Genomic DNA, 23,468 nt, shown 5'->3' with positions numbered 1-23,468 from the left:
AGGGAAGCCCAGTTGTCTTCCGTTTCAAACCCAAAGTTCTTCAAGTGTTAACTTAGTTTTACCATTTCTCACTGGCCTATTTTGTAAGAGTGCAACCAGCAGATGGCATTAGGATTCTTAGACTCAGATCTACACTCTGCCCATTAGAAATATCCTGTAAGCCTTTAGTGTCATTTTCAATTTTCTAGGAACCACATTAAAAAAGTGAAATTAATTTTATTATAAACTTTTATTTCAATATTTAATCACTGTGCAAAAATATTACTGAGATAGTCTACATTTCTTTTCATACCAAGTCTTCGAAATCCACTGTATATCTACTTACAAAATTTTTCATCAGAAATACTTGATTTATATTTAGATTTCATAAAATACAGAGTAGATTCATAGACCTAAGTTGTTCCAAACATACTTAACCGTGTTTAAAAAGTTTGCCAATAACTGAATCAAATATCAAGTTTTAAAGTTAAATTAATAAAATGAAAATTTAGTTTCTTAGTCATGAATACCACATTTCAGGTACTCAAAAGACACATGGTCTAGTGCTACTGTACTACACAGCATACCTCTGATTTGTTTTTACATGTTCTAGGGTCTGACTACACATAATCCTTCCTATTAGTAACTAAAGGATTGACAATTTTTTCCAGGTATACATGAAGCATTTAAAATATTCTTGTGACTGTGTTTATCCTCTTGTCAGAAAATATGACCACACCTTATTCATGTCATTGTAGAACTAAGCAAACTGTTTTGGATCAGAAATTGCTTTGAAATATTTGTTTTTATTTAAATCTTTCCTCAGGCCTTTGTGTGTTTTGATACAGTTCATTTGAATTGGCTAAATAAATCGTTTTGTTTGCTTGCGGAAATCCCAAAGGAGAAACTTTAAATCCATATACATGAGATTCCCGCTATGTTTAGCTATATATTTGCCAAAGACTTGTGTATAATTTATTTTTCTTAAAGTTATAGTGCAGCCTGTGGGTAGTTTTCAGCAAACCTTGTGACACACAGATGAGGCAGTAGAATTTAGAATTTGGAACGGGGTGAGTACTGGTTTTTGCAGTTAATACAACATACAGTAGTCACCCCATGTATGTTTAAGTTTCTTTTCCAGTCAGTAAATTGAACTAAGTCAGTTATACATCAAGCAGTTCCTGTAAAAAAAAAAAGCCAAACTATATAGCTAAGGCAAGTGAGGATAATTGAAAAGAATTCTTGATCTGCTGAAAACCGTGAGCAAAAATGAACGCCCCCTAGTCCTCCCGCCTACTCTTGCAAACTGGCTTGATGGGACATTTTGTTAGTAAAAGTTATGTATACCGTCCTTAATACTTAACATATGTGTGAGGGGTAGGGCAGGGGAAGGGAGAGAATGGTGTGATTACTGTAGATCTAGGAAAACTGGAAAACCAAAGTAAGGAAATGAGCAAGGCATTTTTGAGTGAAAACCTGTCACCCAGGTCTGGTATTGATCTTCTGTTACTGTGTTTCTTAATCAGTCCTGGACTGCATTTATATATTCATGCCTAGTAAGTGTGTGTTTGTCCAGTAATGGGGTTGGTTAGAAATATTATTTTTCATCAATTTAAACAGCTCCTTTCTCTGCTACATTTGTAACTGCCACTTTCTCCCTGACTCTGGAAGTTGACCTGCTTGGTATCAATTTTGCCTGGTTTTAAGCATTTTCCAGGGAGTAACTTTTTTTTGTTTGTATTTGATCATTGTCAAAATAAGCTTCCCTGAACTTGAACATGGCGGTAGCTTTAGAGACTTGATTCTCCCTCTGCCTGCCCCATGGAGGGGATTCCTGTGGAGATTCCTCTCCACACATACTGTCAAGGTTGTTCAGGATTGCTTATGAAAACCAGAAAATACAAGAATGGGCCTTGCTCCCAGCCTAGGTTGTCTAGGTCACAAGTGTGTCTGAGAACAGTGCTGCTGTCTTCGTAGGGAACCCATGTTTTATTTTCTTCTTTCTAAAAATAATCTTTGTTTTTATAAGTATATTTTATTATGTTGTTACAGTAGTCCCAGTTTTTTCCCTTTGCTTCCCTCCGCCTAGTATCCCACTTCCCTCCAGCAATCCCACCCCACTTATGTGTCGTGCATACAAATTCTTTGGCTTCACCCTTTCCTATATGATTCTTAACTTCCCCGTCTATTTTTTACCAACCAATTATGCTTCTTAATCCCTGCACCTTTTCCCCATTTCTTCTCCTTCCCCATCCCAACTGATAACTCCAAATGATCCCCATACCTATGATTCTGTTCCTATTTTGGTTTGCTTAGTTGGATTTTGTTTTTATTTTTTAGGTTCAGTTGTTGATAGTTGTGTTTGCTGTTATTTTAATGTTTATATTTTGATCTTTTTCCTAAATAAGTCTCTCAACATTTCATATAATAATGGCCTGGTGGTGATGAACTCCTTTAGCTTTACCTTGTCTGGGAAGTACTTTATCTGCCCTTCCATTCTAAATGATAGCCTTGCTGGATTGAGTAATCTTGGTTGTAGGTCCCTGCTTTTCATCACATTGAATGCTTCTTGCCAGTCCCTTCCTGCCTGCAAAATTTCTTTTGAGAAACCAGCTGATAGTCTTATAGGCACCCCTTTGTAGGTAATTCTCTGCTTTTCTCTTGCTGCTTTTACGATTCTCTCTTTATCTTGAACCTTTGGCATTTTAAATATGCTGTGTCTTGGTGTGGTCCTCTTTGGGTCTAGCTTGTTTGGGACTCTGTGCCTCCTGGACCTGTATGTCTATTTCCTTCACCAAATTTCAGAAGTTTTCCTTCATTATTTTTTCACATAAACTTTCAGTTTCTTGCTTTTCCCCTTTTCCTTCTGGGACCCCTATGATTCGGATGTTGGTACGTTTGAAGTTGTCCCAGAGGTTCCTAAGCCCCTCACCAATTTTTTCAATCCTTCCTCATTCTGTACTGATTGACTGTTTATTTCTTCATGTTCCAAATCATTGATTTGAATCCTGGTTTCCTTCCCTTCACCATTGGTTTTGTGTGGATTTTCCTTCGTTTCATTTAGCATAGCCTTCATTTCTTCCTTTCTGCGTTTGCCGTACTTAAGCATATCTGTCAAGATGTAAAGACCATCTTTATCACCAGTGTTTTGAACTCTATGTCTGTTAGGTTGGCTATCTCCTTGTCACTTAGTTTTCCCACTGGAACCTTGATCCATTCCCTCTTTGGGGCCATACTTCTCTGTCTCCTCATCTTGACAGGCTCCTGAGTTTGTTTGCCTCTGTGTCTTAAGTAGAGCTGTTGCACCTGTTACATTGTAAGGGGCAGAGCCTTAGGTATTCGTCAGTATGGGCGACCCATTTCACCATGTTGTGACACTGTATGTGGGGAAGGGTCTGAGAGGGAACAATGCCGCTTGCTCAAAACTTGCCCTTTTTCCAGGCACTTCTCCCACTTCCGTCTCTCTAGCTGTTTCCCTGGCCATCGTTCCAGGAGTGGGTGGGTCTGAGGGCGTTCTAGGACTGTGGGGGCCTCTAAAAAAATGGACTCTACTGAGAGACTGGCAGTTTCTTCCTCTGCCCTAACCTCCATTGGTTTTCATAGTCAGAAGCAATGAGGCTCTACTTTCCCTGGTGCTGGAACCATGAGCTGTGTGGTCTGGTTTGGTGCTGGGAGCACTCCCTACTTTTTAAAATGTCTGACTGCGCTTTCTGCCAGCTTGCTGCTGCCACTGCTGCAGCCACCGCCACCACCATACCGCATTCTCTCTGCTCCAGCTCCACCCCTCCTACCTGTCTGGATGAGTATTTCTTCTTTATATCTTTGTTGGCCTTCCATGCAGCTCGATTTCCTGGAACTTATGGTTGTCTCTAGTTTTTCTTTTTTTTTTCCCCAGCTTTTCTTTACTGATTATATTGTTACAATAGTTCCAATTTTCTCCCCTTTACTCCCCTCCACCCAGTATCTCCCTCCCCCAGCAATCCCCCCCCCCAAGTCCATACCCATGGTTCGTAAAAAATAACTATCCCTCCCTCTCAGGTATTAAGACCCTTTGTAATCTTGTAAAGGACAATGGGTGAAGGTCTCAAGCTCCTCTAGCTGCTTCAAGCTGGACATGGTCGTTGTCCTACCTACCCTTGGGTCCAGAAATCCCTAATAATAGTGGGGGTGTGGAGGGGAGGGTGGCCTTCCCACATGGGGAAGGATCGTGCAGACTCCAGGTCAGTTGGCTGTCTCCGGACAACGGCGTGCTTGGTTTAGCAGGCTGGTGTCCTTGTTGTGTTCTGGGGGCAACAGATTTGGCAAAAAAGGTTAAAAGACATCATTCAATCCATAACTACTAGATGACAAAAGGCCCCAGGGATTAATTTTTCAATGTTCCACATTAGGAGGAAAAAAAAAAAAAAAAAGAAAAGGGCTTCTTTGGAGGAAGGTGTGCTAGGCACATCTCACCTGTCCAAAACCCTTTTGCCCATTATATTTAGTTTGGGCTGAGGGAAATAGTTTATGTTTTCCCCCTCTCAGACCTCTGGGCCCTTTCTGTCTAAGCCATTAGGATAGAAAAGAGAAATCAGTTTTAAAGTGAAGCCCACAGACAACCCCATTCTTCACCAACCCAGCCATTTAGTTCAGCCAAACTGTTGAGTCTCAGGAGGCAGCGCTGCAGAGAGGATTAAGTGAGGCTTATGCGTACAGACAATCACTCAGGTAATGCGGTCATAGGCTTATGCCCTTTCAAAACAGAAAACACATGTTAATTTATGTAACATAACCAACAAACAAGTCTCTAAATCTGTAAGACTGTCTTATTGGGAAGACATCCAGTTGCAAGGCACTTGACATTCTACTTGCCTGCAACTTGAATTTCTTCGGTGATATCACAGATATGGTTTAATTTTCAAGTGAAACCATTTTTTAAATGAGAAGAAACTTTTAAGACGGTTAGCTGCCCTACTTTACAGTCTGCCACTGATCATTGTGATTTTCCTTGAATAATGATTTTTCTCCCTAAGATTACTCTCCTTGTCTTTAAAGGGACTACATTAAGTCCATTTTTAATTTATCCTGTTCATTTGCATAAACATAACAAGAGCAGCAAATGATCACTTATGATCTTTAGTTCTGTTTTGCTGGAACTTACCCAAGGAACATTTAGGGTGACCCTCAGTCTGCTCTTCAGGACACAGAAGCTGGGCCACATACCTGGCATTCATCCTTGCCTGTACACACCTGTCCTTTCCAAGTCTTTCTGGTTTTCCATTGTGCCTTAAGGTCCCTTCTAGCCATCTTTCAGGAAAACAACCTTCGTTCCTTCCCTGGAGAGATTGCTGTGGACCGCACAACCAACCATGGCAGCAGGCCTTTTATTTCACGGGCTTTTATTACCTTTGAGAGTCATTCCCAGTTGCTCAGGGCTTTTTGGTAACAACCTGAGCCCAAGCATGTCTCCTTTAGGCTTGACATTCCAGTCAAAGGCTTGGTCAAAAAAAGGAACCTCTATTAACAACTGGTCTTATTAGTTCTATGCAAAGAAACTTAAGTCATTACTTACTTGTTTAGAATGCCAAACTCTGGAGAGATCAAATAGGGAGAAAAATATACAACGTGAAGGAAAATCTTTGTCCTAATATTCACTGAACTGGCATTTCCATTCTTCATATTTTCATTTTCCCCCACTAAAAAAATTTTTTTGTTTGTTTTTCCATTACAGTTGTCTCACTTTTTTTTTTCCCCTCTTGCTTCCCTGTACCCTGCCCCTCCCTTCCCCCACATTCAGTCCCCACTCAGTTGCCCATGTCTGTGGGTCATTTATACATGTTCTTTGATTTGACACTTCCCCTTCTTACCCCCTTTTCTCCCTCCCACCTCCCCCCTTGTTACTGTTAGTCTACTCCTTGTTTACATACCTCTGGTTCAATTTTGCTCATTTGTTTGTGTTGTTCATTAGTTTCCTGTAATAGGTGACAGCATAACGTATTTTTCTTTTGTTGCCTGGCTTGTTTCGCTAAGCATAATTCTCTCTAGTTCCATCCATGTTGTTGCAAATGGTAGAAGTTCCTTCTTTCTTTCTGCTACATAGAACTCCATTGTGTAAATGTACCACAGTTTTTTGATCCACTCATCTACAGATGGGCATTTAGGTTGTTTCCAGCACTTGGCTATTGTAAATAGTGCTGCTATGAACATTGGAGTGCATAGGTTCTTTTGAATTGGTGTTTGAGGATTTTTCGGATATAATCCTAGCAATGGAATTGCTGGTTCAAAAGGCAGTTCCATTTTTAGTTTCTTGAGGAAATTCCAAACTGTTTTCCATAGTGGCTGCACCAGTCTGCATTCCCGCCAGCAGTGCACCAGGGTTCCCGTTTCTCCGCATCCTCTCCAGCACAAGTTGTTTGTTGATTTGTTGATTTGTTGATTATGGCCATTCTGACTGGTGTGAGGTGGTATCTCATTGTGGTTTTTATTTGCATCTCTCTGATGGCTAGTGATGTTGAGCATACTTTCATATGTCTATGGGCCCTCTGTATGTCTTCTTTGGAGAAGTGTTTGTTCAGGTCCTTTGCCCATTTTTTAATTGGGTTGTCTGTCTTCTTGGTGTTGAGTCATATGAGTTCTTTATATATTTTGGAGATCAATCCCTTGTCTGAGATGTCATTGGCGAATATATTTTCCCATATGGTTGGTTTCCTTTTCATCTTGCTGATGTTTTCTTTAGCTGAGCAGAAACTTTTTAGTTTGATGTAGTCCCATTTGTTTATTCTTTCCTTTATTTCCCTTGCCTTAGGAGATATATCAGTGAAAATGTTGCTATGTGGGATATCTGAAATTTTCCTGCCTATTTTTTCCTCTAGGACTTTTATGGTATCACGGCTTACATTTAAGTCTTTGATCCATTTTGAGTTTATTCTGGTGTATGGTGTAAGTTGGTGGTCTAGTTTCATTTTTTTGCATGTCCCTGTCCAGTTCTCCCAACACCATTTGTTGAAGAGGCTCTTTTCACTCCATTTGATGTTCTTTCCCCCTTTGTCAAATATTAGTTGACCATATGAACCTGGGTTTATTTCTGGGCTCTCTATTCTGTTCCATTGATCTATATGTCTGTTTTTATGCCAGTACCAGACTGTTTTGATTACCGTGGCCTTGTAGTATAGTTTGATATCAGGTATTGTGATTCCTCCTACTGTGTTCTTCCTCAAAATTGTTGTGGCTATCCGGGCTCTTTTTTGGTTCCATATAAATTTTTGAAGTATTTGTTCTAGGTCTGTGAAATATGTTGCTGATATTTTAATAGGGATTGCATTGAATCTATAAATTGCTTTGGGTAGTATGGACATTTTAATGATGTTGATTCTTCCCATCCATGAGCATGGTATATGCTTCCATTTATTTGTATCTTCTTTAATTTCTTTCTTCAGTGTTATGTAGTTTTCTGAGTACAGGTCTTTTACCTCCTTGGTTAAGTTTATTCCTAGGTATTTTATTTTTCTTGTTGCTATGGTAAATTGACTTTGTATCCTGCTATTTTGCCGAATTCACTTATTAGGTCGAGTAGTTTTTTTGTGGAGTCTATAGGGTTTTCTATGTACATTATCATGTCATCTGCAAATAATGACAGTTTTACTTCCTCTTTTCCAATTTGGATGCCTTTTATTTCTCTTTCTTGTCTGATTGCGGTGGCTAGAACTTCCAAGACTATGTTGAATAGGAGTGGAGAGAGCGGACATCCTTGTCTTGTTCCTGATCTCAGGGGGAATGCTCTCAGTTTTTGCCCATTGAGTATGATGTTGGCTTCAGGTTTCTCATATATGGCCTTTATTATGTTGAGGTATGCTCCCTCTATTCCCATTTTGCTGAGAGTTTTTATCATAAATGGGTGTTGTACTTTATCAAATGCTTTTTCTGCATCTATTGATATTATCATGTGGTTTTTGTCTTTCATTTTGTTTATGTGGTGTATTACGTTTATTGATTTGCGAATATTAAACCATCCTTGCATCCCTGGGATGAATCCTACTTGATCGTGGTGTATGATCTTTCTAATGTGTTGCTGGATCCGGTTTGCCAATATTTTGTTGAGGATTTTAGCATCTATGTTCATCAGCGATATTGGCCTGTAGTTTTCTTTCTTTGTTGTGTCTTGACCTGGTTTTGGAATTAGGGTTATACTGGCTTCATAGAATGAGTTTGGCAGTCTTCCCTCTTCTTGTATCTTTTGGAATAGTCTGAGAAGGATAGGAGTTAGTTCTTTCCTAAATGTTTTGTAGAATTCACTTGTGAAGCCATCTGGTCCAGGGCTTTTGTGTGTTGGGAGTTTTTTGATTACTGCTTCAATTTCACTAGCTGTTATTGGTCTATTCAGACTTTCTGCTTCTTCTTGATTCCATTTGGGAAGACTATAGGTTTCCAGGAATTTGTCCATTTCCTCTAGGTTGTCAAATTTCTTGCCATACAGTTGTTCGTAATAATTTCTTATAATCCTTTGTATTTCTGTGGTATCAGTTGTGATTTCTCCTCTTTCATTTCTGATTTTATTTATTTGGGTCCTCTCTCTTTTTTTCTTGATGAGCCTGGTTAAAGGCTTGTCAATTTTGTTTATTTTTTCAAAGAACCAGCTCCTACTTTTGTTGATCTTTTGAATTGTTAGTTTAGACTCTATGTCATTTAATTCTGCTCTGATCTTGATGATTTCCTTCCTTCTACTTGATCTGGGCTTTGCTTGTTGTTCTTCCTCTAGTTCTTGTAGCTGTAGGGTTAAATTTTTTATTAGATATTCTTCTAGCTTTTTTAGGTAGGCCTGTATTGCTATGAAGTTTCCTCTTAGGACTGCTTTCTCTGTATCCCATAGGTTTTGGGTTGTGGTGTGTTCATTATCATTAGTTTCCAGAAACTTTTTGATTTCTTCCTTGATGTCGTTGTTAACCCATTCATTATTTAATAGCATGTTATTCATTCTCCATGAGTTTGAATGTTTTTGAGTTTTTTCCTTGAGGTTGATTTCCAATTTTAAGCCATTGTGATCTGAAAAGATGCTTGATATAATTTCAATTTTCTTGAATTTGTTAAGGCTTGTTTTGTGTCCTACCATGTGGTCTATCTTTGAAAATGTTCCATGTGCACTTGAGAAGTATGTATATTTTGCTTCTTTGGGGTGAAAACTTCTATATATATCGACTAAGTCCATTTGATCTAGAGTGTTGTTCAGTGCCTCAATATCTTTGGTGTTTCTTTGCTTCGAAGATCTGTCCATTGTTGACAATGGGGTGTTAAAGTCCCCTACTATGAGTGTGTTGTTGTCTATATCTTTCTTGGAGTCTTTCAAAAGTTTCCTTATATATTTGGGTGCTCCTAAGTTGGGTGCATATATGTTTATAAGGGTTATATCTTCTTGATGGATTTTTCCCTTGAGTATTATGAAATGCCCTTCTTTGTCTCTTTTTATGGACTTTGCTGTGAAATCTGTTTTGTCTGATATAAGTATTGCTACCCCGGCTTTTTTTTCATACCTGTTTGCTTGAAATACTTTTTTCCATCCCTTCACTTTCAGTCTGTGTAGATCTTTTGTTCTAAGGTGGGTCTCTTGTAGACAGCATATATGTGGGTCATTCTTTCTAATCCATTCAGCTACCCTATGTCTTTTATTTGGAGCGTTTAATCCATTTACATTTAAGGTTATTACCGATAAGTACTTATTCATTGTCATTTTTCCCCTTTGTACTCGTGTTCTTCTCTGTCTCTCTCTGTTTCTTTATCTTCTTAGAGCAGACCCTTTAGCATCTCTTGCATTGCTGGTTTGGTGGAGATGTATTCTTTTAGCCTTCTTTTGTCTTGGAAGCTCCTTATTTCACCCTCCATTTTGAATGAGAGCTTTGCTGGGTATAGTATTCTAGGTTGTAGGCCTTTGTTTTTCATTTCTTGGAATATTTTTTGCCATTCCCTTCTGGCTTGTAGTGTTTCTGCTGAGAAATCTGATGATAGCCTTATTGGAGTACCCTTGTATGTTATTAGTTGTTTTTCTCTTGCTGCTTTTAGGATTCTCTCTTTGTCTTTGAATGTTGCCATTTTAATTATGATGTGTCTTGAGGTGGGCCTGTTGGGGTTCATCTTCATTGGGACCCTCTGTGCTTCCTGGACTTGCATGACTCTTTCTCTCATCATGTTAGGGAAGTTTTCTGTCATTAGTTTTTTAAAGAGGTTTTCTATCCCTTGCTCTTCTTCTTCTCCTTCTGGAATTCCTATGATACGGATATTATTGCGTTTCATGTTGTCCTGCAGCTGTCTTAGAACCTCTTCAGTCTTGTTCAGTCTTTTTTCATTTTGTTGCATTGTCTGGGAGTTTTTGTGTAGGTTGTCCTCCAGCTCGTTGATCCGATCTTCTGCTTCCTCTAGCCTGCTTTTAATTCCTTCTACTGTGTTCCTCAATTCAGAGATCGTATTCTTCATTTCCTCCTGGCTCTTATTGATAAGTTCTATGTCCTTTTTCATGCTCACATAATTTTCTGTGAGTTCCTTGTAGTTTTTCTGGAGTTCTTTGTAGTTTCCGCTGAGCTCATTCAGCTTCTCCATAATCCATGTTTTGAATTCCATATCTGATAGTTCGCTTCCCTCTATTTCATTTAGCACTCTTTCTGGGGATTCTACCTTTCCTTTTGATGGGAGGTTGTTTCTCTGTCTCCCCATTTTTTTGACTCCTATTGTTTGTTGGTGCTTCTTAGAATGATCTGCACTTCCTGGATCTGCCTCTGGTGGCGTCAGATCATGTACCAGTCTGGCCCTAGGCAGCCTGTTGGAGACTTCCAGGGATCTACTGCTGTTGTCTGTCTTCTTTGATTGTTAATCTATTCAATCTGTGACTAGCTGTCAGGCTTAAGGACTGTGGGTGTGGCAGCTTAATTCCTGTAGGCAGGGCTTTTGCTTCCCCTCAGGCTGATGCCACTTGGAGGGGAATGGTCTGCCTGCAGTACTGGGGATGAGTCAGCACTGGGACCCAGTCGGCCGCTCCTCCGGCTCTCCCCTCAAAGCCACCGTGCCAAACTCTCCCCAAGTGTCTCCAGTCCTCTCTGCCTTCCCTCTGCTTGAGCCCAGGGTAAGTGGGGGCCAAAATATTTTCGTATGTGATCCACTTAAGAGCTCTTTTTCTCCTGCTGTTTCTCACCGGCTAGCAAGAAACCCTGTGGCTTTTCGCTTTTCACAGCTGATACTATTTTACTTTCCACTCTGTTGCTGTAGGCTGGGAAGCCCAGCTGGGGGTTTAGACCCTGCCCTTCTCAGGGGGAATCTCCGGCTGCTGAGCTGTTTCTCAGTCCCTTCAGCTGCCACCCGTGTGAGCCCAACCAGCCCTTCCGCGTCTCCGCACTCCCTACCGGTCAAGTTGTGATGTAGCGGCCTTTTCTGTCTCTCCGTGTTTATAAGACTTCTTTCCAGCTAGTGTTCCGTTGGTTATTTCAGATGATTTCTCCAAAATTAAGTTGTAAATCCAGACTGGTCCTGGGAGGAGGTTAGTGTAGCTTCCGCTTACTCCTCCGCCATCTTTCGGTTGTCTCTAGTTTTGAGGTAGTTATATTCCTTCTTAGTTGTGGAGGGCGATGCAACATGTCTGTCTAGGTCTCCATCTTTGCTGAAAGTCCTAAAACCAATCTTTACCTTAAAAAGATAAGACTTTATATCTCTGCTTCCAATTATGATCTAGAAAGGGTTTTTTATGGGATATGTAATCAATGTAAACATACCATTTGGGTTTTTTTCCTTTCATATACCATTATTTCTAAAACTGAACTCAGTTATTTTTATTTTTTAAACTTTTTATTGTATTTTTTCCCTTACCATTTAAAAGCTCAGTTATTTTCAATTGCTATCTAATATTTCATCAGCTTAATATACATCATTGTTAAACACTTAATCAGTTGTTGGCTGACTGTATTATTTCACAATTAGGACTGAAGTGGCTATAAGCATCTTTTTGTTTCATTTAACCAACATTGATATTTATCCAAGTATCCTCCCTCCCATTTCAACTGTCCCTTTGGGCATTAGTTTCTGAAATGAGATTACTGGGTCAAAGGGGTGATCATTTTTGTTTCTTAATGGGTCTTCTCAGGAGATCTGTCTTAATAAGGGCCTCTGGTACCATTAGAAATCTCTCTGGTGGTTGTTGCAGATGGTTCACCAGCGAATTCCACTCCAGGATGAGGGTGACCGCGGTCCAGTAAATCTTACTCAGTCGCAGGCGGTTAAGTTGAGCTTGATCATGTGTGCTGCTGGCCTGACTGCTTACTCGCAGATCCACTTAACTCGATAGCTCTGCCTTTCTTCTTCTTATCTGCTAAAGAATTCAAGTGTTCGTCCCGAACCGTTTATATACTGAACTGTAGAGAGGACAGTGTCTATTAATTTTCCGAGTCCCATCTCCACTTCTTTCATGCATCGAGTGAGGGCTAATTCTCATGCCTATTCCAGCCTACAGCCCTGCTTGCTCACAGATTGCAGTCATGCAGTTATATCTGGACTGCTCACTGTCCCTATGAAAGCATTTCTGATTAGAACCAGAGAGAGCCAGAAATCAGAGAAAATAGCAAAGAAAGCCGGGACTAGGTAACCCAAGGGAGCTCTATTTCATTTTGTTTTACATAGCTATATGCACTTCTACCCAAAATTGCATTCTTGGATCAGTGCCAGGAAAAGCAAAGAAATGTGCCCCTTTCTTTTAAATCTATACCCAGATTTCCCCATCACTTTGTCATAGTCAAGTGCACTTAGTTTTCCCGAAGACTGCTCACAAGTTTTCCCCTTTTCACCCCTGATCTGCTTGTGCCTCACTGTGTCCCTCTGGTTGTTTGCTGTGTCTGTGCCTTTTCAATACCCTTCCATGTGCACCTGGGACTGAAAACCCCCTTTTACTGTAGGCAGAAATCGGGGTGCCGTGGATGCAGCCCCACTCCTTGGCTAATACCTCCAGCAACTGTACATCTCACACACTCCTTCCTTCCTCACATTCCCACCACAATGCCAGCCCCTGGGAGGAGCACCTGAAAATGCAGATGCCTTCTTTGCTTGCAGTTCTTCGAGGAGTTCCCATTGCCTACAAGACGAAGTCCAGACTCAGCATTTTACACAAGCTCTTCTCAGCTGGCTGCTGCCCACCCGTTCCACACAGCCCTCCTCCATCCACACTAACCTATAGCATCATCTAGTTACTTGCAATTCCCCAAACTTGCCAGGCTATTTAAAGCCTCCAGCCTGAACAAGTGTTGTTCCCATTGCCTAGAATGCTCTTCCTTCCCTTGTTCACCAGTCAACTTCTATTTCTGGACCAGTTCTGTCATTTCTATTGTGAGACCTTCTCCAACCACTTCAAGTAATTACCTTTTTCTACTTAACATTCACTGAACACTTAACTGTGCTAGGCATTGTGCCAATGCTTTACATGAATCTTCTCAATCCTCATGGTCCTAGAAGGTGGAGACTAGCATCCACATGGGGCCTTGAGAACATGACACAGATCAAGTGCCAGGCTCAAGGTCACATAGCCTAAGCTCTTAGCCACCAAGTAACACTACCTTCTCCAGGCTTCCATTCTGACTTGCAGAGAGCACTGTGACTAGTCACTGTAGCCTGCTGTGTGTGCCTCTCCCCGCATCTCTATTTGGAACAGAGGAGACCGGCAACAAAGGTAGAATGAAAGTGGTGCTGGGCCTGTGGTCATCTTTTTTATGCTTTATAAGCTTCTTATGTTATCTTTTCATTTCTTTGTGGGAGTTAAATCTTGAAACTTTGCTTACAGCCCTCTACATGGATTACTTAGGCTGTCTGTTGGACCTTGATGCCACAAATAGTTTTCACTTTCTTGCACGTGCAGAACTGTACTTGGTGTCATGGAAACTATAAAGGGAGAGAAGACATGGTTGCTGCCCTCCATTTGAAGAGATGAACCTTACCACATGGGACACAACTAGCAATTTAAGGCAATACATTTGCGTGTTTGTATTGAGTATTTGATTATATAACAAATGCAAATTCTTCACAATCTGATTCTAGACCACTTTTCCAACTTCATCTGCTACTCTCCCATAGACCTCTGTGACCCCATCCCTGCTGATATGTTTTGTAGTTCTGTGAACTCACCATGCTTTAAATGTTTCTGTTTCTTTGTACATACAGTTCCTTTGGCCAAGAATACCTCCTCTTTCCTATCTGCCGGGCAACTCTTACTCATCCTTTATGACATCCTTCAGTGTGACTTTTATGTATCTGTATGTCAGTTATATAACACTTTTGTTAAACTTTGACCCATGTCTCAGTGATGGAAAGATGAATAAATTACAATAAAAATTGGATAATTGGAAAGAAGGGAGTGATGATGTTCCAGCATGGCTAGTTGTCAGTCAATAACACATGTGACTATAAGAATTGAGATCTGAATAAAGTGGCTTAAAGAGATTAGGCTATATTCTGTCATGTGAAACAAGTTTGGAGGTAGGTGGCTAAGTGCTGGTGTGGCGGTGCCATGATATTATCAGGGGTCAGGCTCTATTGGATCTGCTCAGCCCCCTTTAATGCATGACTTCCATCCTCAAGGTAGCCTCATGGCTCAAATGGCTGCTGGAGCTACAGCCATCTGCTCCATTCCAGAAGAATGAGAAGGGCAGTGGGTAAAGAAAACGTCTTCTCTCCATGCAAGCAGCTTCCTTTAAAAAGATTTCTCAGGGTTCTGCCCCACAGCTTCCACCTTCATCTCATAGGCCTGAGTATAATCACATGGTTACCTCTATGTGAATTTTGAAGACATAAGTTTATGGTAATGAATATATGTTACTTGTGCATTTAATTTAAAATGATATTTTTAAAAAACAGTTTTTAGATTTGAGTAGACTTTTCTCCAAAGAAAATATAAATTGCCTAATAGTATATGAAAAGATGCTCAGCATCACTAGTCATTAGGGAAATGCAAATCAAAACTCCAATGAGATACCGCTTCACATCCTCTAGGATGGCACTATAATCAAAAAAGTTATAATAAGTGTTGACAAGTACATGGAGAATTTAGAAACCTCATACATTAAAGGTGGAACTATAAAATGGTGCAGCCACTATGGAAACCAGCCTGACAGTTCCTCAAAGTGTTAAACATTTAGTTACCATATAACTCAGCAATTTTACTCCTAAGTATGTATCCAAGAGAATGAATATATCTGTCCAACAAAAACTTGTACATGAATGTTTGGAGAGGTACTATCCATAGTAGCTAAAAAGTGAAAACAACCAAAATGTCCATCAAATGATGACTAGATCAACCAGCTTTGGTATAGCCATAGAATGGTATATTCTATTTAAAATGAAATACTGATACCTACTACAACATAAACCTCAAAAACATGCTAAGTGAAAGGAGCCTAGCAGAAAAGGCCACATATTATATGATTTCATTTACATAAAATGTCCAGAACAGGCAAATCTATAGAGACAGAAACTAGATTAGTGGTAGCCTGGGGGTAGGGGAATGGAGAGTGACCGTTAATGGGTTTCTTTATGGGGTGATGAAGATGTTCTAAAATTAGAAGTATTGGTTGCACAACTTTGAATGTATTAAAAGCCATTGTACTCTTTTAAAAGACTGAATTGTATCGTATGTGAATTCTATCTCAATAAAGCTGTTGTAAAAATCAGCTTTTATCTGTAAGACATCTTTAAAATTAACCTCAAAGGAAAGGAACTGGTAGGGGGTAGGGAGAAGTTCTTCAAACCAGTTAACATTTTAAGGATTTTATTTGTCTTCCTCTGAGTCCTGGCTTAAAAAAAATCAACCCTGCACGGTCAGAGTCAGTTCCTCTGGCTGGCTGCCCAGATGGCAGAGATTCTGAGTTGTTTCTTTGTTCTGTGGACTTATCATTTAAAAAAGAAAAGAGAAAAAAAAAAAGAAAAAAAGAACCTATTTTTCTGAGTCTCTAGAGCTGAGGAATAGATGCCAGGGGATCAGCAAATAGACATAAGAAGCCACTTTATCTGCAAATCGGCTGGGTGTCAGAAGGGTTTGCTCTGTAGGACTCTTGTTCTTTGGAGATTTTGTTGCTGATAGATGGGCAGAGGCAGCTTAAAGGCCGTGGGGACGTAGTGTTGCATTTGGAAAGGTCTCTGTGCCAGGAGTCTGCAGGCAGGTGACTCCTAACCAAGAGCTCTGTCTCTCTAAACCTCTATCAGTAAAATCAGAGAGATCATAGTCTTCTCACCCCAGGGTGGTCACACCAGATCATGGCATGAAACTTCTCTGTAAACACAGATGGTGTGCCACAGGGGTGTGGTCCTGGAATGGTGGCTCCAGAGGACATGGTTTTAAAAATAGAAGAATGAGGACTGTGTGGTGGGAGAAGACAGCCACGGACATGGTGGGAAGTGACTGTCAGGCTGAAGGCAGTAACTAATGCCTTGATGTTTGGAAGGTGTGGTAACAAGAGTTGTCAGAAGTCACCAGCCAGCGGCCTGAAGGTCACCGTTACTAGCAAGTGTTCTCACTGGAGCCATTTAAATCAGACATAAGGGGCAACTGGCATTGCATGGAAATGCTGGCCAAGGTGATCAAAGCAGGGGACCATCTTCTTTTCTCAGCTTCCCTTAGATCAACCTTTCTTATATGTTCTAAATCCTGAGTATTTTTATAGAGACTCATATTCTCACAAATCCCTCAGAAAATGAAGTCATTTTTGTGTCATGTAAGATCAGTAAGTGACTTTATATTTTTGTTAATGTATCTTAGGTTGATATATGGACAATAATATGTCCTTATGGAGCTCATTTTGATCAGGTGAATGAAACTTTCAGATCTGATTACAAAAACCTAGAAGTTTATTTGCAGATTTTTTTCCCCTAGCCATATTGTATTCATCAAATTGTTCTTCATACTGCCTCTCTTCAACTAGTGGTCTATTTTTGGTATAAAGTAAGAAAATAAAAATAAGACACACTTCAGAAAAATGTCAGGGTAAAAACCATGTAGCAGCACCTAATGGTGTTCAGCTGACCCAGACATGAGTATGCTCATCTGCTACCCTCACTGCTACATACGTCCACTTGATGAGCACTCAGAACCCTCAAGAAGTTTTATTAAGGTGGTCAAATACTGTTGTAGTTTACTGATTTTAAAGTACACATTTTTTCCCATTTTTGCATCTCTGGAATTGTGGTATGTCTAACAGTCAAGATGGTGCATCAGTTACATCAAATCTTAGATTTTATGAAATGTGGCAGATGATATTAGTCATTGAATTAAGAAAACTCATTCTCCTCATTTTTTCCTATCTGCCCATGGATGTACGTGTTGAATAATTCTATATCCATCCTTGCATTGCAACCAGGAGCTTACCCAACCAGGAAGCTTATCACCTTCCTCCAGAGAAAGATGATGCAATATTTTTTGTTTTTGCAGGTTTTTATTAATAGACCACAAGCAGATCTTCCACCTCAGCTCTCTAAAAGGTACACCGAAACCTTTCTCCCTTCCCCATCCTTTCCATTTCTCCAGCCCCTGGGGTTCTTCTGTAGGAACTCAGCTTGTGTGACTGTTCCACGAACCTTTTCTGGAACCTGTTTATCCCCAAAGTTACTCACTAATACGGGTCTATCTGAGGTTTCTCTGGGAGGAAAAGGGAGGAGTGGCATCCCTTTGCCCTGCTGTGGAGGGAATGACCAATTCTTCCTTTCTGGATAGGACCTACTGGCTCAATGACCTCTAAGGGCCATTTCAGCACTTCCATTCTGTCTGTCTCCAAGCCTTCACCTTAGGTAAGAACTTTTGCTCTCATTCACCTCTCAGGGTGCTCGGACTCTTTTTCAGCTGAAGGTTCCTATTGTCCAAGATGGACAGTATTACCTAACAGTATGCATACTGCAGCAACATGAACGACATCAAGAGTAACCGAGAACTATACCTGCAATACACAGCCATGGCCCCTAAGCTGCTGGCCCACATCTCCAAATTACTCATTACGTGCCGGAATGCAGGCATTGCTGTACCTAAGGGCATCAGAAACATCTTTGAGTTCACTTGGGAGGAACTCATTGCTGGCCCCATGGTGCCTACCCCATCTGACATCCAGGGCCTGGAGATCAGCATTGGGCCCCTGCCTGTGGTGCTTGCGGAATCAACCCCTGTGCAGATTCCTATCCAGAAGAAGCCGCCGCTGCCACCACCACCACCACCACCACCACCTGTACCATCACCGCAGAGGCTAACTACATCTGCTGGGCCAGCCAAGTTCATCAGCCACTCCCCAACCCATCACCATCGGGTGCACTCTGGCCAGAAGGCCCTCCTGCACAAGTTCCAGCGGCAGTCCATTCACCTGCTGACAGAGCTGCTCACCCTGAAGATGAAGGCCATGGTGGAGTCTGCATCTGGTAAGGATGGCTTGTCAGATTCTTCTCCATTTGTTTATGGACCTAGAATAGTGGGCCTGGACCAATGTGTGTGTGTCTACTGCACCTACCCCAAAGAGTTATATAATGATGCACTGGGAACAGGTGGCAGCCATGGATCTGCTGTAGGAATTGACCTCCTTTCATAACCACCCCCAAGAATCATCCTCTTACCCCTCTCTGCTCTCCACTTTTTCTACCCATTCTCCCAACTTTGCAGAGCCAAGACTGGAAGGTTGGCTGTGGAGAAGAGTGTGAGGTCAGAGGCCCTGAAGGGTGGAGTTTGTGGAAATGATGCAGAGGTGAAGAGAGGTAGTGCCCAGGAGGAGGAAGCATGTGGAGCTGCCAGACAGGAGGGACAATTGGTGGGTGGGAGCACAGAGCCCAGTAGAGCTAGAATCAGGGAGAGTTACAGGAACTGGGGTCCATCTGTGATGAGGCTGTCATCCCAGATCAAGGCCAGGCAGGACCTAGAGCCACATCAGTAATCAAACCTAAATATTGTGTTATTTTAACTACCAATAGCATTGGTACCCATATCTATGGGTATGGAAGAGAGAAGGGCAAGATAGGCAGAGAGCAATGTGCCACCTGACAGGTTTTGAAACTAGAGGCCCTTCCATTAGGAGCCCCCTCACAGTTACCCTGGCATAGATCTCCACTCTTATTTCCTGGGCCATTTATGGAGGTCCTTTTCTGGAAGCATTAACCCCATGCTGGGAAGAAAACTAGTTGCTTTGATGATTCCTTTAGCAGGTGCCAACCCCCTGGACATCACAAGGCGCTTTGTGGAGGCCAGTCAGCTGCTCCACCTCAATGCCAAGGAGATGGCTTTCGACTACCTGATTGGTGCAGTTGGGAGAAGTGGCTATGGTGTTGGGCCGACAGGTAAAGGTGGGTACCCAAGCTTCAGCCCTTAGGTGAAAATTCAAACACTACCAGAGTGCAATGGAAAGGTCAAATCCCCAGTTTAAATGTTTCACATTTCCAAGGGTTGAAGTGGATGTGGAGCAACAGAGATCCCCAAATGCTGCAGGTGAGTGTATAAATTGGTTCCTGCAGAGAGCAGTTTGGTAGCATCTGTGAGGTGGGAGATGCTGTAACTTCTTACCATCCAGCAATTTTTCTCCTAGGTCATTCTCTAGAGCTGTGCTTCTCAAACTATCTGCAGGGAAGGACCAATTTGCAAATTATCAATCTCTTATGGACCAAACCTTTTAAAAATAAGAAAAAGATGTCACAGCAATTTCAAATTACTACAAAGGCTTCTAAATGTTTACTTTGAATTTTTGTATACACATGATCATGGCCTGGTATGGGTTTATAGCAGTCCATAGGTCATACTTGAGAGTCATACTTGGCATTCATGTGCAAGAAATCATATCAGAATGTATATTGTGGAATCATTGGGAGTGCAAAAAATTGGAAATTACCTAAATGTCCATCAACAGGAAGAAAAAACAGCAAGTAAATTATAGTCTATTTAAACAATGGGACATAATGAGACATGAAAACAAAAATGAATCAAGCATTAAAGCACATATATCAGTAGAGATAAACCTCAAAAAAATAGTGTTAAGTAAATGGTATCATTTGGTATGATACCATTTAAATAAAGTTTAAAAGATTACAAAGTAATAATATATTGCTTGTTGGTACATTATACAAAGTACAACTATAAAAGTACAAAGTTGGAGGAAGTGATCTTGGGAGAGGGGTGGAGGGAAATGAGATCTGCATGACACAGTGATTCATTCATACCTGTAATATTGTATGTCTTAAGCTTGGTGGACATAGAAATATTCATTTTGAATGCCTAAAAGTCTTTACTGTTAGGAGGTTTCAAAAAGAAGCATAAAAAATTTATATAGTATTGATATTTCCCTCTTACCTGCAATTTCACTTTCCACAGTTTCAGTTACCCATAGTCAGCTGTGATTGGACAATATTAAATGGAAAATTCCAGAAATAAACAATTCATAAGTTTTAAATTGTGTACCATTCTGAATAGTGTGATGACATCTTGCGCTGCCTAACTCCATCCCACCCAGGACGTGAATCACCCCTTTGTCCAATCTCCACCACGTTGTAGAACTTCTCATCCACTAGTCACTGTAGCCGCCTTGGTTATCAGACTAATTGTCATGGTATCACAGGCCTTGTGCTCAAGTAGCCCTTATTTTACTTAATAATGACCCCAAAGCACAAGAGTAGTGATGCTGGCAATTGGGATAAGCACTGTAAAGTGCTTTTTTAAACTGAAAAACAAAAACAAAACTGCTAGACTTAATAAAGAAAGGAAAAAAGTGTATGCAAGTGTATGCTGGGATTACTAAGATCTATGATAAGAACTATCTTCTACTCATGGAATCGTGAAGAAAGAAAAAAAAAAGTCATTCTGATTTTGCTGTTGCATCTCAAACTGCAAAAGTTATAGCCACAGTGTGTGATAGTTAACATGGAAAAGGCAATATATTTTTGTATAGATGACATGAGCAGAAAATGTATTCTGGTTGATGGGAACATGTTGTTCCAGAAAGCATTGAGCCTATATGAAGACTTCAGCAAGGGATCCCCTGAAATGTGTGACACTGAGCCATTCACTGCAAGTAAGGGATGGCTACACAGATTCAGGAGTAGGTTTGGACTGAAAACATAAAAATTACCAGAGAAAGAGAGAGCCACGTTCACCTTACTTTTATTACACTCTATTGTTATATTGCTATATTTTATTGTTGTTAATCTCTTACTGTGCCTAATTTATAAAATAAACTTTGTCATAGGTATGTATGTATGGAAAAAATATAGTTTCTATAGGATTCAGTACTATCTGCAGTTTCAGGCATCCACTGGGGATCTTGGATGCATCTCCTGGGAGCTCCTGTGTAGGTGAAACCATTTGCCATCACCTATAATCTATCCCCATTTAGTATCTCTTCTGTCCACTGAATGCTTGTCAGGCGTCCCGTGATGGTCAGAGGTTAAATATCTGGTAATAATATGAGCATACAGTGCAAATAGATTACATAGTAAAATTGTAATTGTTGGGGGAAACGTGGATTTCCTGAAGCCAGGGCAAGTGATGTTGGAGAGCTGCGTGGTCCCCACGTGCAGCCACTGAAGAGTCATGCAGTGGAGCAAAGCTAGTTAACTACTAAAGACAGGAAAGCCGTCTAGGGTAATAAAGGCTCCGCAGAAAAAGGATGGTTTGGGTATCAAAGAATTAGAAGTAAAAATTGATAAAGCTCTTGGACTTTTTTCCAAAAAGTAAATATGAAAGGACTCATGTTTTAAGAAAATGACAGTGCCTCAAAAAAAATTGACACGGTTGCTTTTATGTCTTATAAGAATTAACATATGCTACATACAGTATCAGTGAATTTTTGTTAAATACAATATAAGGCTATTTGATAAATTTTGTTTTCCTCTTTTAAGGTAAAATCCCAAACATTTTCCCCCACACTATATACCATGCAATGGAGGTCTCTGTTTTAGGGAACTTAACTCTATGCTGGTTCTGTTCAGGATCCGCTCTGCCCTGTTAACACAGGTCCTCTACGTTATGCTGTTAGTGTTTTTCCAGATGGTTACCAGCATACATGGAGTTCTGCACTTTGTGTTCCATATAGGGATTAGAGATCCATCTCATTTGGGGGTGGTGGTCGGGTGCCTGTTGCTCTATTTATCAGTGGGGAGAGTCCTATGGTGGATGTCGTGGTAGCTCTGGCCCAAGCACCCCCCTCAGACCTGTCCGTGATGCTCTCCTACCTGAACATTCTGTTCCCTCACCTTGAAAAGGAAATGGTCCTGCCCTGGCTGGTGTGGCTCAGGGGATTAAGCACCAGCCTGCGAACCAAAAGGTTGGGTTCGATTCCCCATCAGGGCACATACCTGGGTTGCGGGTCAGGTTCCTGGTTGGGGGCACATGAGATGCAACCACACATTGATGTTTCTCTCCCTCTCTTTCTCCCTCCCTTCCTCTCTTTCTAAAAATAAATAAATAAAATCTTTTTAAAAAGAAAAGAAAAGAAATAGTCCTCACCATTAGCAGTCACAGGCTTTTAAATGTGCCACAGAAGCTTCTGGTGTCCTTCATGGGTTGTGGTTAATCTAGTGGATGAGAATTTGCGGAGAGACGAACTCCAGAGAGAGCCTTTTGGTGATGTCTGTATCCTGCTGCATTAGCAGAGCACTGGAAAGCCTCCCTTCCATCACACTCCCTAGGAAATCTCTCGCACTTATTGCCACATCTGTTCTAGACACTCCTTTCTTTAAACAAGCCTAGAGTCTGATAAAAATCAAAATGAAAAAATATAAATGAAGAATATATATCTTTTGGAAGAGCATTCATCTTAGAAGGACTTGAGTTAGATAGCTTTCCCAGGGCATTAAAAAAAGACACAAATTAATTTATTTTGCCTGAATTTTGCTTTTCTAGACCATCTTATAATGTGAGGTAGACCAATGCTACAACTGAGTCTGGAATGGTCTTCCCTTTAAACTGTAACTAGAATATATATTGTATTAATAGTAAAACTGGTTCCAGCCTTTTCTCCTGTACTAATACCTACTAGTCCTGGCTTGTCATGAAAGAAAATTGGACTGCTCTTTGATTTTTAGATGATGGAAATCTTATTAAATAAAACATATCAAGGAAAGAAAGCATATAATCTTGCCATCTTTACATATAGCTATTTTTCTTTCACTTATGCAGTGTTCTCTCTCTCTCTCATATTTTTAAAAGAATACTACATTTTTTTATTTTTCAGTTTTGTGACTTAACAGACAAATGTTCTTCAACATGGCCATATAATTTTAATAATTGTCATTTTGAATGGATGTAGATTCCTTCTAATATTTATGTTCCATAATTAACCAAATACTTAGGTTTCCAGGTTTTCATGTTAGTAGTATAATATGCATTGTGATACGCAACTCTATATACATCACTTCTTATTTCTGTTGCATTGGTGATTAAGATTGACTATCCAGGAGAGGTCTTATTGGGGCAAAGGGTCTCAATATGTGTTTAGCTCTTGCTAAATATTGCTTTCCTGATGGGTTTTCTCTGCACCACAGTGTTAACT

At 40.5% G+C, this 23,468-nt stretch overlaps 1 protein-coding gene across 1 annotated transcript in view; it reads left to right on the top strand.

Moving 5' to 3' along the window:
• Positions 1–23,468, top strand: part of FAM194C (family with sequence similarity 194 member C) — a 94,393-nt gene that overhangs the window by 7,054 nt on the left and 63,871 nt on the right. Inside the window, exons 2-4 of the mRNA XM_090284223.1 lie at positions 17,393–17,442; positions 17,675–18,363; positions 19,138–19,275. Of these exons, the coding sequence (XP_090140349.1) occupies positions 17,862–18,363; positions 19,138–19,275 (640 nt within the window). The 5' untranslated portion in view covers positions 17,393–17,442; positions 17,675–17,861. The remainder of the gene's footprint in view (positions 1–17,392; positions 17,443–17,674; positions 18,364–19,137; positions 19,276–23,468) is intronic.

Source organism: Furipterus horrens, unplaced genomic scaffold (assembly GCF_987537825.1).
Source record: "Furipterus horrens unplaced genomic scaffold, mFurHor1.1.pri manual_scaffold_7, whole genome shotgun sequence".
Classification (NCBI taxonomy): domain Eukaryota; kingdom Metazoa; phylum Chordata; class Mammalia; order Chiroptera; family Furipteridae; genus Furipterus; species Furipterus horrens.
This window is presented reverse-complemented; position numbering and strand designations above follow the sequence as displayed.